Source organism: Asparagus officinalis, chromosome 3, assembly GCF_001876935.1.
Source record: "Asparagus officinalis chromosome 3, Aspof.V1, whole genome shotgun sequence".
Classification (NCBI taxonomy): Eukaryota; Viridiplantae; Streptophyta; class Magnoliopsida; order Asparagales; family Asparagaceae; genus Asparagus; species Asparagus officinalis.
In genome coordinates, this window is record NC_033796.1 from 34,332,476 (window position 1) to 34,347,999 (window position 15,524).

General features: G+C 39.3%; 2 protein-coding genes across 2 annotated transcripts in view; both read right to left on the reverse strand.

Moving 5' to 3' along the window:
* Window positions 498-4,026, reverse strand: LOC109833729 (1,4-dihydroxy-2-naphthoyl-CoA thioesterase 1-like). Its single transcript, XM_020401516.1, has 3 exons — window positions 3,783-4,026; window positions 3,539-3,694; window positions 498-928 (listed from the first exon to the last, which is right to left on the reverse strand). The coding sequence occupies exons 1-3, from the start codon at window positions 3,933-3,935 to the stop codon at window positions 773-775; spliced, it is 465 nt and encodes a 154-aa protein (XP_020257105.1). The 5' UTR covers window positions 3,936-4,026; the 3' UTR covers window positions 498-772.
* LOC109833730 overlaps window positions 7,406-15,524 on the reverse strand; it is a 32,132-nt gene continuing 24,013 nt past the window's right edge. The window contains exons 23-26 of the mRNA XM_020401517.1: window positions 10,926-11,006; window positions 10,008-10,110; window positions 8,480-8,638; window positions 7,406-8,014 (exon numbers count right to left, since the gene is read on the reverse strand). Coding sequence (XP_020257106.1) covers window positions 7,622-8,014; window positions 8,480-8,638; window positions 10,008-10,110; window positions 10,926-11,006 — 736 coding nt within the window. The 3' untranslated portion in view covers window positions 7,406-7,621. The remainder of the gene's footprint in view (window positions 8,015-8,479; window positions 8,639-10,007; window positions 10,111-10,925; window positions 11,007-15,524) is intronic.

Here is a 15,524-nt window from a genome sequence, read left to right on the forward strand (position 1 = left end):
GCCTTATATAGGCACGCCAAACTCCACGGGAGTTCAACTCCCGTGGAGTTGCAGGCGGCATTTCCCAGAGAGCGCTTTCTGGGAAATGCGGCCTGTAACTCCACGGGAGTTGAACTCCCGTGGAGTTTCATAAGTGCATAAATCTTCACGGGAGTTGAACTCCTGTGAAGGTTTATGGAGAAATTAAACTTCACGGGAGTTCAACTCCCATGAAGTTTAAAAATACACTAAACTTCACGGGAGTTGAACTCCCGTGAAGTTTTCGAAATTTTTTTACAAAAACCGATCTGTTTTCAGCGCTTAACGTGTACTAAACTACGTATCTTATATTCATGTCAAACTCAACATTCTAGAACTTTCATAAAATAGAATAACCTTTTAATCTTTGAAAATTTGACTTAAAACATGTCAAAATCATTGGATATTTTATTTCTAGATGATTCATGTTTATCACATCAGCAGCATAACTCAAGACATATAAACATAAAGAGAGCAACTGATCAAGCCATCGAAGACAAGTTAGAACATGCGATTTCTTTAACACAGAAGGTTATACATGCATCGATCAAAACCGTGCAATTATTACGCTGCGGCCTTGCATGGCTTGATTATTACACACAAAATAATAAAACTCCATACAATATTGGGTTCCCCTCCTAGCTTGAGAACTATTCACTCTTGGATACCTTCGTAATATGCAGATAACACCACTCTTTCAGTGGTAATTGCAAAAAGCTGTAGATAGGGGTGTAGTGTGTATAAACGCCAGTATTTATAATTTTGCATACTTTCTAAGAGCATCTCCTGCATCCTTGTTTTCCTTGGGCACTGGCATGTTCGATAGTAACGTGACCTTTGATGATGCTAAAAGCTCTCTTTTCTCAGGGCTGGATCCTGGGTTTATCTTCCACAAATGAACCTCCCAAACCTATGAAAAATAAAAATAAAATAAAGCCATGCAAGTTATAATTATACTGAGGTTATCAGAAAGGACAAAACTACCCAATTTCCCTTTAAAGTGCCGGTGAGCTCTCCATCCAGTACTAATTTACCTATTTTCTCTCTTGAACTATGTGCATGTGCCCAATATGGTCATCACAATCAAATACTTAATAAATAGTTTAAGTATAAGTAATTTTTTGGCAATATTTGTACTTTCTGCAATTCAAAAAAAAATTGTTCCAAAGAAGGAAATAAGGGGTCGTTTGGTTGTTTTCCGAAAAAAATCGGAAATGGAAAACTCACATTTCAACTCATTTCAAGAGATTTCAAGACATTTCACGCGTTACTTTTTTTGTTTGTTTCGCAATGAAACCACTGTCATGTCACTGCCACGTCACATAAAAAACAAATCCAGCCGCAATAGTAACAGTGTTTCGATTTCCATTTCTTGTGTTTGTTTAAACATAAAAAAAGGAAATAAAAATCAACCGCAATAGTAATAGTGTTTTCAGTAATTAAATAATCTCTTTTTTCACAGCCACTGTTTTAACAGTGCTTTTAGTAATTAAAAATTTATTGAAGTGACATTTCCAAGTGGTTTCAAAGATTTTTGGTGTGAAAATACTTTTCTCAAAAATCTAACCTGACATCCTACGTGGCACTCTCATTTCTTTAAATCACAAAACGAAACAAACATGTGATTTGGAAATCGGTTGAAACAAAAATTCTACGTGACAGAGAGGGATTTCTTGAAATCTGACGTGGCGGCTTTTTTTTTCCATTTTTTTAGCAAACAAACAGCCCCTAAGGGTAAAAAGCTTTAGAGAAAGTAGTTCCGTAATTTCTTTGGTTCGGGGGCGAGGTAACAAACTAATAAAAACTATGAAGAAATGCAAAAATGAAAACATCATCACGCCATATTGATCTATCAGTTATTTGACTCCGGGCTCACAAAATGGCCATATTGGGCTCACAAATATTGTTTAAGAAAAATATAGGCAAATTATATAATAATTTAGAAAAAAAAAGTTAAAAAGTTTAACAGTACTTTAAGGAGGAATTGGTTATTTTGTCCTACTAAGAATAACAAGGAAATATCATCCGAAGCTCATAAAGATTTGACACAGTTCTTACAGCATGACTAGGGTGTTTCGATGTCATTCTTACCGACGTTACTAAAACTTTGAAAACTATTGATAAGAGACATTTCTTAAGCCCCATAACAGCATAAGCCCATATTTTGAGTTTCCGAACAAATAACATCACATAAACATAATAAAAAATAATAAAAAAAAGTTTGGGAGTTTTTCTAGAGCCCCCAAACTTACTGGGGGTTTAGTGAAATTTTCCCAATATATAACATGAGGAATGGGGTTGCGGCAAGAGCCAAAATCATCGTTCTACTGGATGGTCTCGTTTGTTTACCTGGAGTATACAAAAAAAGCCCAGGGCCCAGCTTGGCTCATCGACACCCACCTTCCATGAAAGATAATAACGCTTTGGATAAATACAAAGAGATGTTGTCTCTCTCTCCTCTCTCTTTCAATTCCTATGTCAATTAATCTTTGATTTATTAAAAAAAAATAGAAGATTAGATTAGATGAATCATGATTCACTAATTTTGCACACCTCAAATGCCAACGACTTCGAGGCATTGACTTTAAAAAAAAAAGATTGCGTCCCGCAATAAAACACGCCTCCTTCCTTTTTTTTTTAACTGAACAGCCTGATCAGCTTCATTATGTGCACCAACCACAGACGCATTTATTCATCTTACTAAACACAGACATAAAAGATTAGTTTTAGAAAATCCCTCTCTAACTACGGGGGCGTCTCAGGAAACCCTTATTAATTAGCTATTTTAATCTAAGTAACCCCCTAAAGTTTTGGGGGGTGATGTAGATATTTAACCTCGATCATCATCTTTGAAAAATTGAGAAAACCTCTTTGGACTTTTGTCAATTAATCCCCTCACTAACAAAGCACATGCAAACATATCACGTAACAAGCACATGACATAAGCAGCTAATTTACCTCTTACCTTTACAAAAATTTAGTATAGATATTTGCAGGACAAGAGAAAAATAGATCATTTCGCATTTTGACAACATGCAAGTCAACGATTTTTCACAGAAAGCGAGAAGATCAAGAGGGTCATGCGTGACACCGGGGGTTCCCTCAAATTTTCACTGTTACAGGGTTTATCTGCAACACCCCCAAACTTGACAGGATATATAATTACTCAAATTAAAATAGTTCATAAAACAGCTGAGGGGGTGCTTTCTAAAATTAACCCAGTAATAACATGGTTGGGGTTTTTTGACCAGAAAGCTAATAAATGTAGTTTACTGCTACAGTAACTTTCAAGCTTTTACTTTGTTCGTTTGAGGCCAACGTGGCATGTAAAAATCTTGCTCGCCGGCCTCTGACCGGTTCTCATCAAAACGAACCGTTTTTAATAGATTTTACTATAGATATTAATAATGTTAGGTCCTTAATTAGACGATCAGCTTTCCTAACTACGGTGGCTTTCACGTGGCGTACGGAAAAGAACCAAACAGGCCCCAAAATTGATCGAGGACAGAAATAAGAGGACCTGGATAGTCTTGCCAACGTGGATGGGCGTGGCACGTGCGAACACGCGATCACCAAGCCGAGCACTCCTGTGGTGGTTGATGCTGAGCTGGATACCGGCGATCCTTCGGAACCCCGACGCCACGTGGGCCGTGAAGACGTGAAGAACCTTAAACGGCTGCACGAGCAAAACTCAAAACAAATTTCCAAAAATAAATAAATAAATAAATAAATAAATAGAACAACTTAAGAGAAAGGCACTATACCTGGCAGCAGGTGTTAGTGACCTCCAACGTGCCGTTAACTTCATCGGACGAGACGACGTCGATCTCGAACCCGATGGCGTGAAGCGGAGCATCGAGCTCTGCAGTTTTCGATGAAGAGGAGGAGGAAGATGCAGATGAGAGTATTTCTGTCATTTCCCACCCTTTTTTTCCCCTTCTGAAGAGGAGAGGAGAGGAGAGGAGAGGAGAGAGAATGATTGAGATGGACGAGCGGTGGTAGTTGGGAAAGTCGAGAGTATATTATCAAGAAGAAGGGTAAATCCCATAAAACCCCCTGAACTTCGGTAGCTTTTGCACAAATCAGAAGAGGTTAACTGCATCCCCACCTCATCTATATCTTCCGTAGCGCTTTAACAACTCTCAACCGCTTCAATTGCATAACGCCCCTCGTGATATTTGCAATTTATTCACTCACTAAATTGTCCATATAAACTTTCAAAACTCTGTAAATAAGATCTGGCTGTGACATTTTGTTCTTCCAGATCAATATTTCTCACTCGAAAGTTTCATCATAATTTTTGTTTATCATAATTCAAACTTATTAATCTAAGCCGCTAACATGCTTTTTTTTATGAGGCTTTTTACAAAATCACAAAAGTTCAGGTATTTTTCTGAAATTTTCGCAAAGATGGTAGGTAGCGGTGGATCCGGTTTCTTGGTAGGCGTTTTCCGGTGGAAAAAACGTGTTGGGCGAGGGACGAAATGGTCCCTCAGATCATTGAGATTGCTAAATGGTCCATCAATTTTGGGTGTGTTTGGTAATCAATGTGTTTTTTGTGTTTTTGTGAAAAACACCATGTCATGGTGTTTCTTTTTTAAATGTGTTTTGAAAACACCATTTTGATTAAATTAGTTTGACCATTTATATAGCGACAGTGGAGTGGTAGCGACGATGTGGCCGGCGGTCGGCGGGCAACGGTCGGGAGCGGCGGGTTCGCCGGCGTGGGACGGGTGGCGGCGGTGAGATGTGGCGCGGGGGTGGAGGGTGGCCAGGCCCGGGGGGTCTGGCCGCGGCGGTGCGGAATCTGTCTCGGTCGACGATCTGGTGGCGGCGGGCCGACAATGCGTGGCGGTGGTGGGTGGTGGTGTTGCGACGGGTAGCGAAGGTGCGCTGGCGGGCCGTTGTACGGCCGCGGCGGGTGGGGAGCGACGAGCTGTGTGAGCGGTTGGAGGCACGCGCGAGATGGTCTTGACGGCGGCGGCGGCGGGGGCGGCCGGGTCGACGATGCTAGGTTGGCGGCGGGCGACAAGCGGTGGCGTGGTGGTCGGTAGAGTGCGACGGGGGGAGGGTGGCTGGCGGCGGTTGTGATGGCGGCGGCGGAACTGGTGGGAGCGACAGCGGGTGGCTCTTGGTTGGGACAGCGGGAGATGGGTGACGACGTCATCTTCCGGACGGTGGCCGGATCTGGTGCGGCGGGCTCCGAGGGCAGAGCGTTGGTCGGCGCTAGCGAGGCGGACGGGGAATTGGTGACGAGCCGCAACAACCTGTGGGCGGCTACGGCGGCAGTGGTAGCGACGATGTGGCCGGCGGTCGGCGGGCAACGGTCGGGAGCGGCGGGTTCGCCGGCGTGGGACGGGTGGCGGCGGTGAGATGTGGCGCGGGGGTGGAGGGTGGCCAGGCCCGGGGGGTCTGGCCGCGGCGGTGCGGAATCTGTCTCGGTCGACGATCTGGTGGCGGCGGGCCGACAATGCGTGGCGGTGGTGGGTGGTGGTGTTGCGACGGGTAGCGAAGGTGCGCTGGCGGGCCGTTGTACGGCCGCGGCGGGTGGGGAGCGACGAGCTGTGTGAGCGGTTGGAGGCACGCGCGAGATGGTCTTGACGGCGGCGGCGGCGGGGGCGGCCGGGTCGACGATGCTAGGTTGGCGGCGGGCGACAAGCGGTGGCGTGGTGGTCGGTAGAGTGCGACGGGGGGAGGGTGGCTGGCGGCGGTTGTGATGGCGGCGGCGGAACTGGTGGGAGCGACAGCGGGTGGCTCTTGGTTGGGACAGCGGGAGATGGGTGACGACGTCATCTTCCGGACGGTGGCCGGATCTGGTGCGGCGGGCTCCGAGGGCAGAGCGTTGGTCGGCGCTAGCGAGGCGGACGGGGAATTGGTGACGAGCCGCAACAACCTGTGGGCGGCTACGGCGGCACTTAGATGAAAAAAACGGAAATCTCAAAACCCATATTTTGGTGCACTGTTTTGAGAAAGTGTTAATTTTAGATTTTGTAAAGGGAAAAAGATAAAAAACACCCGGTTTTCCAAACACATTTCTTTGTTTTAGTTAAAAAAAAAGAAACGGCAAAACAAAGATATTATGAGTCAACAATGTGCATTAGCATTCATAAAGGTTCACTAATGACACCAAAACTCCCAATTACATACTTTTCTATCACATGTTAATGGTTAGATAAAATGACAATTTTCAATGCTAAGGACAAATATAAAATTAATAACAAAGGTATTAAAGAGAAATGTGACATTGAAACTTTAGAGCTATCAAAGTGTGAGTTGTCAACAGTGAAATATAATTGAAAAACTTTAGGTGGCCAAGTGTTAGAAAAAGTACTTTGACGATCCAAGAAAAGGTTGGGCAAAATTTAGAGGTACTACAAGGAAATAGGCCACCAACCACCAACCCCCCCCCCCCCCCCCCCCCCCCCAAATATTAGTCCCTTAAATTTTTATTTTGAGAGAGATTAATTCTTCAAATCATTGGTATTACTATTAACTTTCTCACTTGCAATGCAGGTGCCTCAGATCATTAGTTTTCATCAAATGCCCTGGAGCTTTGGCAATACTAAATGATTAGAAAACAAAATGGCATTGCTTGGAAACAAAACAATTAAGAGCAAACGACAAAACTTTTAGCCCGCGGCCAAAAGTTTTTGACAAATATTTAAGGTAATTGTTTTCCAATTAAAGGATCTATTCCTAAATTATCCTTAAAATCATTTAATATAAAAATCATGAACATGCACTGTGCTAGATCCTTGATGGATTAGAGGCAAATACACCCAAATGTTAAAACAGAACTAGTTCTCCAGAGAAAGCGATACGTACATTATAAGGTAAACTTGTGCATAGAAGACCTTAAAAATAAATACTAATGGGAATAAATTTTAAAAAAATTATTGTCAATTTTAATATAAAGTATTGTGCTATTAGAAAATGTGAGGAGCAAAATAGTTATTAAATAGTCAATAATAGTTGGGACGTTTTTCGAATCTCTTCAATTTTGTTCTTCTAATTAGTTTTAACGTACAATAAATTATTAATGATATATGTTGAATATTTTGAAATTTAAATACACACAGAAATAAAGCCAAAAGTGTGGCTTTCCTGGATAATAATATTCCTATGGAAAATAAAATTGATTCGCCTCTTTTTTCACGTTGGAATAATTTCACAATCATTTTCCTTTTTTTTTCCTGTATTCCCTATTCCACTTTAACGAGACGCCTTTCCACGCTAATGTTGGCTACATATTGTAATGCAGCGAAGACGGAGAAGAAAAATTAGTAGTAACAAGTTTCCACCCATTCACAGCAGGGCTTATACAGAGATATCATACAGGGAATCGAAATGGAATTTGAAGCATAGAGATTAAAAGACAAACAGTAAATTAACCCTCAAAACTTTTAAGTATCATATATACGTGATGAAAGAAACTATTGCTTGCAGACATTCTCCTCTAACTCCCTCAAAATTTCACAACTCTACAACTCAAGTATCACAGCCTCTACATCTTGATTGGTTTTTATCACAGCCTTTACATCGTGAATGGTTTTCCAATAACAAAAGAGAAAGAAAGAAAGAAAGAGAGGGGGAAAGGAAAATTTCAATAGAATTCCAACACTCCTGATACAGTAATAGGCGGATCAATATCTATTCGTGTTGCTTTACCTTCTAAATGAAGCTCTGGCAAAGCATTAGCCTCTCTCGCTGCTGTGCCTGGTGCGGTCCAAAGCGTGGCATGAGGCCATTGATTTTTGGACACTACCTTTTCTCCGTTAACTGATCCTAATCTTGCTTCTAGGGCAGCCATTTTGTCGGTGAAGAACATAGCGGTGAAATCAACTGGAACTTCCTGATCTTGAAAGACGCCATAGCTTGCCACAGCTGTGACCCCGTGGCTTCTTTTGTGAGCTAGAGTAACATGAGCCTTTTGAAGGTTGTCCTCTAGGCGTATGCTTTCAAGAAATGCTTCGGCTTTGGGATCCTTACTAGCTACCTGTTTTGAGTTAAAAGGCATGAATTGTGTCTTAACAGATTAGAAGGCTTGTTTGTTGCTTTATAAACACACAAGTTCTACCCCGGTTTATTTGGAAACCATCGGAGTTCTAAGGTTCTCATACACCCAAAATCCAAGGTTTACTTATTTTTAAATATAAGTATCGAGGACAAGGTGTATAGTTACATACAATAGGACGTATAGGCGGGCACACACTGGAGTGTATACTTGCATATTATAGGGTGTATAGCTACATGACCTATTGTATGTAGGTGTACGCTCTGTAGTCTATACTTCGTATTTTGGGTATAAGAGAACATATAAAACTAGGTGGGTTTTAAAGTAAATGGGTGTAAAACTTTGGGTTTATAAGAAAAAGCCTCTTAAAAGAATAATGTTTCCCTAGAAAAACTAGAGTTATTAATTTTCAGCCAACTAAGCTTTTTAACCTAGAAGAATTTGTACCTTGCTAAGGGTGAGTTTAATGTCTGTTACAGGCAACGTAACTGCTGCAAAAACAATGTTGCCAAACCTCCTCTTCCCACTATCTGGGGTCATATGCTCGCCTTTGGCAGCCTCCTTGAGCTGCTGCATGACTTGTTTGACAGCAAGATCAAATGGTACCTGGAAGATGGACCGACTTAGAACACGGAGATGGTTTTGACAACGAGATATTTGAGATTAACTGTTATTATGCTACATGTAGTTGAATAAAAGAAATCCTAGTGCGCAAAAAGTGAATTTGGTTCAGGTAAACCTCACAAATGAGGATATTGAGTCTCCACTCAAAATCAAACTCGATTAATTTCGATCTGACACCAGTAAATGACATCAGAACTCCCTGTATTTTTCAATGCTTCAATCTAAGTCTTCTTCAGCTAGGCATTTTGTCCTTACCATTGCGATATGACAACATTTTGTCTTAATATTTAGGTTGTTCCCCTTTCTTATCCATTTTAAATCTTGATGTGATGATACTTTGCACAAGTCATTGGGATGACACAAAGTATAGACGCTCTTTTGACATATAATGTTATCCATGCAGTATTCATATTTGCATAGGTGAGAATGATCACGATTTCTACCTTCCCTCAGAGTATTAACTTTCAGATGAATTATGTCAAGCACAAGGAATATTCATTGCAAATCCAGCAAGAAATGCCTTTAAGTATAATTGTCATGCTGAAAAAAATGCAATTGAAATTTAGATTTTCTTTACTATTTCATCAATATTTCATCTCTCAGAAACATGAGCATCAAACCGATATGGCTATCCTTTAGTAATTTTTTTTCTGATTCCAAGTTTTGTTTTTCTGCCAAGTCCTAAGATCCCAGGAACAGAGTGTGAAAGCATGACCATTTATACATTGATATAATGTAAAGGGGTGGAGTGATAGAATGAATGAGGGGTAAAAGAACATCCATGTTTTGAAATTTATTTGAAGTAGAAGTCTGTAACTAATTTCAATAGCAAATAACCTGTTTCTTTCCTACATAATAATTTACTTGAAGTAGAAGGTAAGATTGAGTCCTCAAACATTTTACAATTTGTAAAAGAACAGATTAGGGAATCGGATATGGTAGCGAACGAATTGCTTAGTAGAACTGTAAATATCTTTCAACTAATATGTGATAACATCTTTAAGAAAAGACTTATTGATTAAATGAAAAAAAGTTTAAACAGTGAAATGAAAACATAACTCTTTTCACTTCAAATAGCAACAGTATTCATTAGCCAGTAAACGGAAGGGGCCAAACAGGGTCTTTAAACATCCCAAAATGTGACAAAAGCCTCCAGAATACCATTAGTTTTGCTTGTTCAAAAGATGCATGGATATTATGAGCAATTGAGCATTAAACTAGACAATCAATTACAGACACTGGCTAGCGAGATCTATAAATGATAGCAACATAACATGCAATGTTAAACGTTCCTTTGCCATATCCTTGGACAAAAATAACAGAAAGGATTGAAGCCTGAAAATCTGCTTACCTGAACAGAATTGAGGTAATCAGCATTTTTAAACATAACTGCCCGCAAACGTTTCTCCCATTCAGTCCATTCTTTTCGATAAGTGCCTTTAGAAGGTTCCAACCTATAATAACATTATTTCATTAGAATAACATTATTTCATTAAACACATTTAAAACAAAAAATGAAGTTAAGAGAAAGAATTGACAAATAAAGCTCAGGAAATAAATTGGAACTAGAAGTAACCATAAGTCATCATCTAACTGTGACAGCACTAGAAGTACATGAAAACTATAGGATCTTCACTACAAATATTTAACCGCTGACTTTCCCTTTCCTTCCAAAGTGAAGGTATATACAGTAGACACATAAACAATTAGAAGTTCTGGGAACAGAAAGATCATAAGGTGCTTCGGACAAAAGCATCTAGAGCAATGAGCTTCCTCTTAAACAAAGCAAACGAGAACTTCAGAAAAGGTACATTGGTATATGCTGAGGAAATAAATTAGATATTGCTATGACATGTCTCCTATTGCTATGACATGTCTCCTTCAGCAGGGCAAACATATTGAAAGGCACTGTTTCCTCAACTTTTTTGGTGTACACCTTCATGCATGGGTACAATGGTACTATACGTAATTTACAATTATAGGAATGGGGTGCCTTGTAACATGATTTACTTGCTGACCACCTAATCAAACATGTGGACACCAAAAAGCTGACATATCTCTACACAAATTTTCCATTTTAACACCTTATCAAATAAAGAAGGTCAGATACTCAGGTATATACTGAATATATCTTCCAAATTCATTTAAACGATCATATTATGGAAAATTAGCATAAAAAAGAAAAGGTAAAATGCATTTCAGACCGAATTTGACAAGGAAATCAGCAACCTCAAAATATTTTTAGTAACCTCTTGAGAAGAAAAGATACCTTCCATGCTTGCTGCTGTGAAGCCTATAAAGATTAATGCCTTCCTCTAATATTGCTTTTACAGAGTTGGGTAGTGGTTTCCTGAAACAACAGCAAGTATTTTACTATTCAAAAACTATATTGCATGCAGAGACTAAAAAAATAATCAAGAGTTATAGTGAAATAGATTATTTTGCTCCCAGCAACTTGTTGTGAGTAATCTTTGATAATTTAAGAAACTTGGAAATGTGCAAGATAAGAGTGATGGCTAAAAACTAGCAAGCACAGATATGAGGAAGAGACGAAAAGATGAACTTTGAATTTCAACATGTAATTTTGCTTCGAAGCTGTACGTGGAATCATTATGAAACAACACAAATACAAGGGTTTACAAATCTAGAATAAACTAAGAGATTTATTAGAGAGAAGAGGGAAAGAGAATGTAAAATTCTACAGAACAGATTGTGACTACACACAGCAAAAAAAAAAAAACACCGATCTTTAGGACTCTGCAGTAGAATCCATGCTTTAGAAGACAATAAGAAAACCATTCCTTGGTCTAAATCTCATTACTTGAAAAAAAAGGAAAATAAAACTTCTGCAATATATAATATATTTCAGACTCTTACTCAACTTCTTGTAGAATCCCTTCCTATTGGTATACACCAATCCATCTACATGTCCGCTCTATTTGATCTTTCTACAACATTGCACGTTGATCAGACAAGCTATGCATATTTTTAAGGTTTCAATAGGTTGGGATGGTATTTAGCTACAGAAGTATACAAGGAAAACAAATCCAGTGAAGCTGTTTTTAACTTTTTATCTCAGGAATTACCAATAGGCATAAAATCGAATGCTTTCTCATATACTCTCTTAGTTTAAATATACTTGGCACAGTTGGAGATTTCCAACACTTCCATTGCGTGTGAGGCTCTTTTATGTATTTTGGTCATAATTTGAAGAAGCCATGAAGACAAATGATAATCTATAAATACTGTAATAACTTGATACACCTTCTTTATCCTCTCCTCCTTGCCTGGCACTCAAGTGAAGCTTAAGGAGATAGGAGTGATATACATTGGACATCTGTCTATGCAGCAACAATTTCTTTCTACCCTCTGTTTGGGTCAGAAATTATTTTCTTCATTGTGATTGAATCTATTACAACTTCAGGCGTTACAATAAACTCAACAAAAAATTAGTCTTTTTATAAGACTTTTACACAATGGAAATAACTAATTACAATCTCTTTCAAACAACACATAGATCCTATTTATTAATTTCTGTTTGCATGGGATCTTTGACTGTGTCGGGGACGTTGATATCCGTGGACCGCCTACGGATCAGATCCGGTTGACAAAATAATTGATCAGAGCTCCTACTTCACCAAGGAAGTATTCGCTAAAGTACTGATATCGACCAAGCGAAATCAGTACTCTTCTCGAGATTAAGACCAAGCTTAATCTCAAGGAATGGGGGGACGTGGCTTCAGATCTCTCGAACTCTCCCTCTCTATGCTGAAAAACTTCGCCGAGATCAGCTAGCCTCCTCTGAAATTCGTGCTCTCTTGCAACTCAGCAGCACCTCCTCGTCTTGATAATAATTCGCCCCATTTGAAAGAAGGTCCTAGGCTTGTATTTATAAGGCTCCGGATGCAGTTATTTGGATGAGAATGGGATATTTGGCCTTATCTTCAGTCAATAACAGCCTACCCACATGTAGAGATAATATCAAGACAGTTGGGAACCTTTGGAACGAAGAATCCCGAAAGAATCATCAAAATACATGTTTTTGGGCACCGAGGCATTTCTGGGCGCGGGTCAGCCCGGGGTGACCCGCGCGGCCATGGGTCACCTTTGGGTGACTCGCGTGCTGCGCGGTTTCCGAGCTTTTTTTAGAGATCTTTTGCGTCGTTTTGCGTATTTTGACATTCAGTTGACTTGTACGCTTCGCTGACTTACTTCGTGTGCTCGTTAGCCTCTTTACGGCTTCAGACGATCCTCTTTGACTCAAATGATAACATTCATTGTCTTCTTTTTGTCTCGAGCTGTGTGCGGACACCTATAGGCATTTTTAGACGCCTACACCCTCACAACAAACATGCTAGTTGACGGTGGAAAGCATCCTCCTAATTCTCAGTACTTATCTTATAATAAAGAGAATCTTGATGCCTTCCATCTCATGAAAGATCAGGAGGAAAAGAGGCGTAGTGTGAAAAAGATTTGTCTCATTTATTCAAGAAGTTTGCTGGTTTCTACGTCTGCTACTGAGTTGGCTTTTCATTCTAACTTGAATAATTCTTTTAAACTCACTAATTAATTTTTCTTATCAAGTAATTAGACTAGTGCATGCAATCATATTATTGAACTAAAATCTTTATGAAATAAATATTTTCCCACTACCGTAGGAGGTTGTATTATTCTGAGTGCCTGGGTATTTAGTGAAGAGAAACTAAAGAAACCGAGAACACTACACAACCAAGACATGATTAAAAAATCCATCTTGATCAGTCTAGAGCCATCAGATTTAAAAATTTGATGCAATTGCATCCAAACTTTTGTTATCTTGACAAACTAATCAGTGATTATGGAGTCCCTATTTTCCTTTAAGATCTGCAGCGGAAAAGAAATGAGATAATTCTTTGGAGCAGGAGATTTCTTTCTTTTCCCTAGTCATATTGCACAGAATATTCCTGATTCAACTCTAATGAGGTTTTCTTTTTCAGTTTTTATTTCATTTCTTTCATAATGAAATTTAGTTGTGATGCATCGCCCCCTTACATAAGCAATAAGCAATTTGACCGGCTTGATCCACTTTAATTTTGCAAACTTCTTTTAGGACTTCTGCTTAAGAAATCCAGTTACCGAACATGTATTCGCTTTCAGAAACCACATATGTTCTGTTCAATTGTTATATGATGTTGGAGTCAAACATCGTCTTGTTTACATGCAGTACAGTAGATTTTTATTGTTAAACTTTAGATTATTCTTGTTTACTAATTTATGGGATATTATTTTTACTCTATTACCTGTTGGCTAAGACATGAAAGTAATTCCCTGTTCACTATTTAACATCTTACTCTTCATCAATAACTCTTTTATGGTCAAGAGGAATGTGGATGATGTTTTATTACTCGAAGAGCCGAAGCTGAAAGGCAGAAGGTTTCTCCATCAACTAGCTGAGTGGTCATCAGCATTTCATGCAGGACTGTAACTTGCAGTTTCCCTGGAGCATGAAGCTGGCATTAAGGAGTGAGGATTGTCAGGTTGACACCATTTCCAACACCATCACAAGTCCACGACTTTTAGTCAAGCCTTCTTGACTGAATCCTTCTGTATAAGCTAATATCTTTTGATGTGAAAAGATTTCAATGACAAAAACGAGCAAAGAACAGTATCTTAATCATAAAAAGTCCCACCAAATTATGGATTTTATTTCACACAGATGCAGCTGGACAGGATAACTAGGAAAGCACCTAAGCTAAACAAAAAGCTTCTGCCACTATTTGTTAGATCTAGGTTAATCAGCGCGGCGATTTGGATGCCGTGCCCTTGTCCGACACGTGTTAGACACGGATTCCCTGCGGGCACGCCATGGACACGTGTGGTTCAAAGCAAAACCTAATTTCCCTATTCCTTATACCCTAAGCTAGTTTCTTTGGTAATATTGAGTTCAAAACCAAACTTGTTACTTAGATATTTGAAGGAATACCCATCGTGTTATCCCATGCAATCAAAACTAAACATTTGTTGTTAAACCATATTCTTAGTTTGATTTAACTTGATTCTTAATTGTTATAAATAATAGATAGAAACATACAAATGTTAAAGGTATTTTAATATTTGATCTTTTGTGTGTAAAAATGGCCCCGTATCCTACATTTTACAAATTTGCCGTATTTGTGCTACCTGTTGTTAGATCCAAGATTCTGGCTTGGGTAGCTATACTTCAAAATGGATTGAACTTCGACCTCACATGACAGCAGATACCACAACCATTAAATCTCACGAAATCACATTTCCAGCCACCACCAAACTCAAAAGAAACTGAAATGATTCCATCATATGGCACTTCCTACAATTCCGAATTACGTAGAAAAGTTTGAGCATCTTCACCCTTCCATTAACTTCGGATCTAGAAGAATTTTCAAGTTAGATGTGTGTTTAAATGAGCTTTATAGTGCATAACGAGTAGATAGTTTCCAAACGGCCAACTGATCTACTTGGTTCTTTGGCAAAGACAAACCCCTCCATAGTTTCCAAACGGCCAACTGATCTACTTGGTTCTATGGCAAAGACAAACCCCTCCTTTCTCCATGGTTTATTTTACTAGAAACATGGAACATTACTTGAATGTTCAACCTCTTGACAAACTCTCCAGAGAAGTTTCTCGTGTCCCTCTCATTACAGAGTTATGCTACAAAGAAATTACACTTTGATGGATACAACTTTGATGATGAGCAAATCATCATCATGAATGCTATATTCTTCAATAATTTCTTTAAAAAAAAATCAGATCCAACATATTTGGAGGGAAAATACATTTTCCATAAGTTGATGGGTAAAAGATATCGTGATGCAGATATGAGAAATTTGTCTCAGTCAGACAAGAATCTTA

What these genes read in the sequence shown, in the direction of transcription:
- LOC109833729 (XM_020401516.1), bottom strand. Translation starts at nt 3,935, where the DNA reads ATGACAGAAATACTCTCATCTGCATCTTCCTCCTCCTCTTCATCGAAA. An exon ending in TCACTAACACCTGCTGCCAG is followed by an intron (nt 3,695 to 3,782) that starts GTATAGTGCCTT and finishes TTGCTCGTGCAG; the next exon opens with CCGTTTAAGGTTCTTCACGT. An exon ending in ACGTTGGCAAGACTATCCAG is followed by an intron (nt 929 to 3,538) that starts GTCCTCTTATTT and finishes TATTTTTCATAG; the next exon opens with GTTTGGGAGGTTCATTTGTG.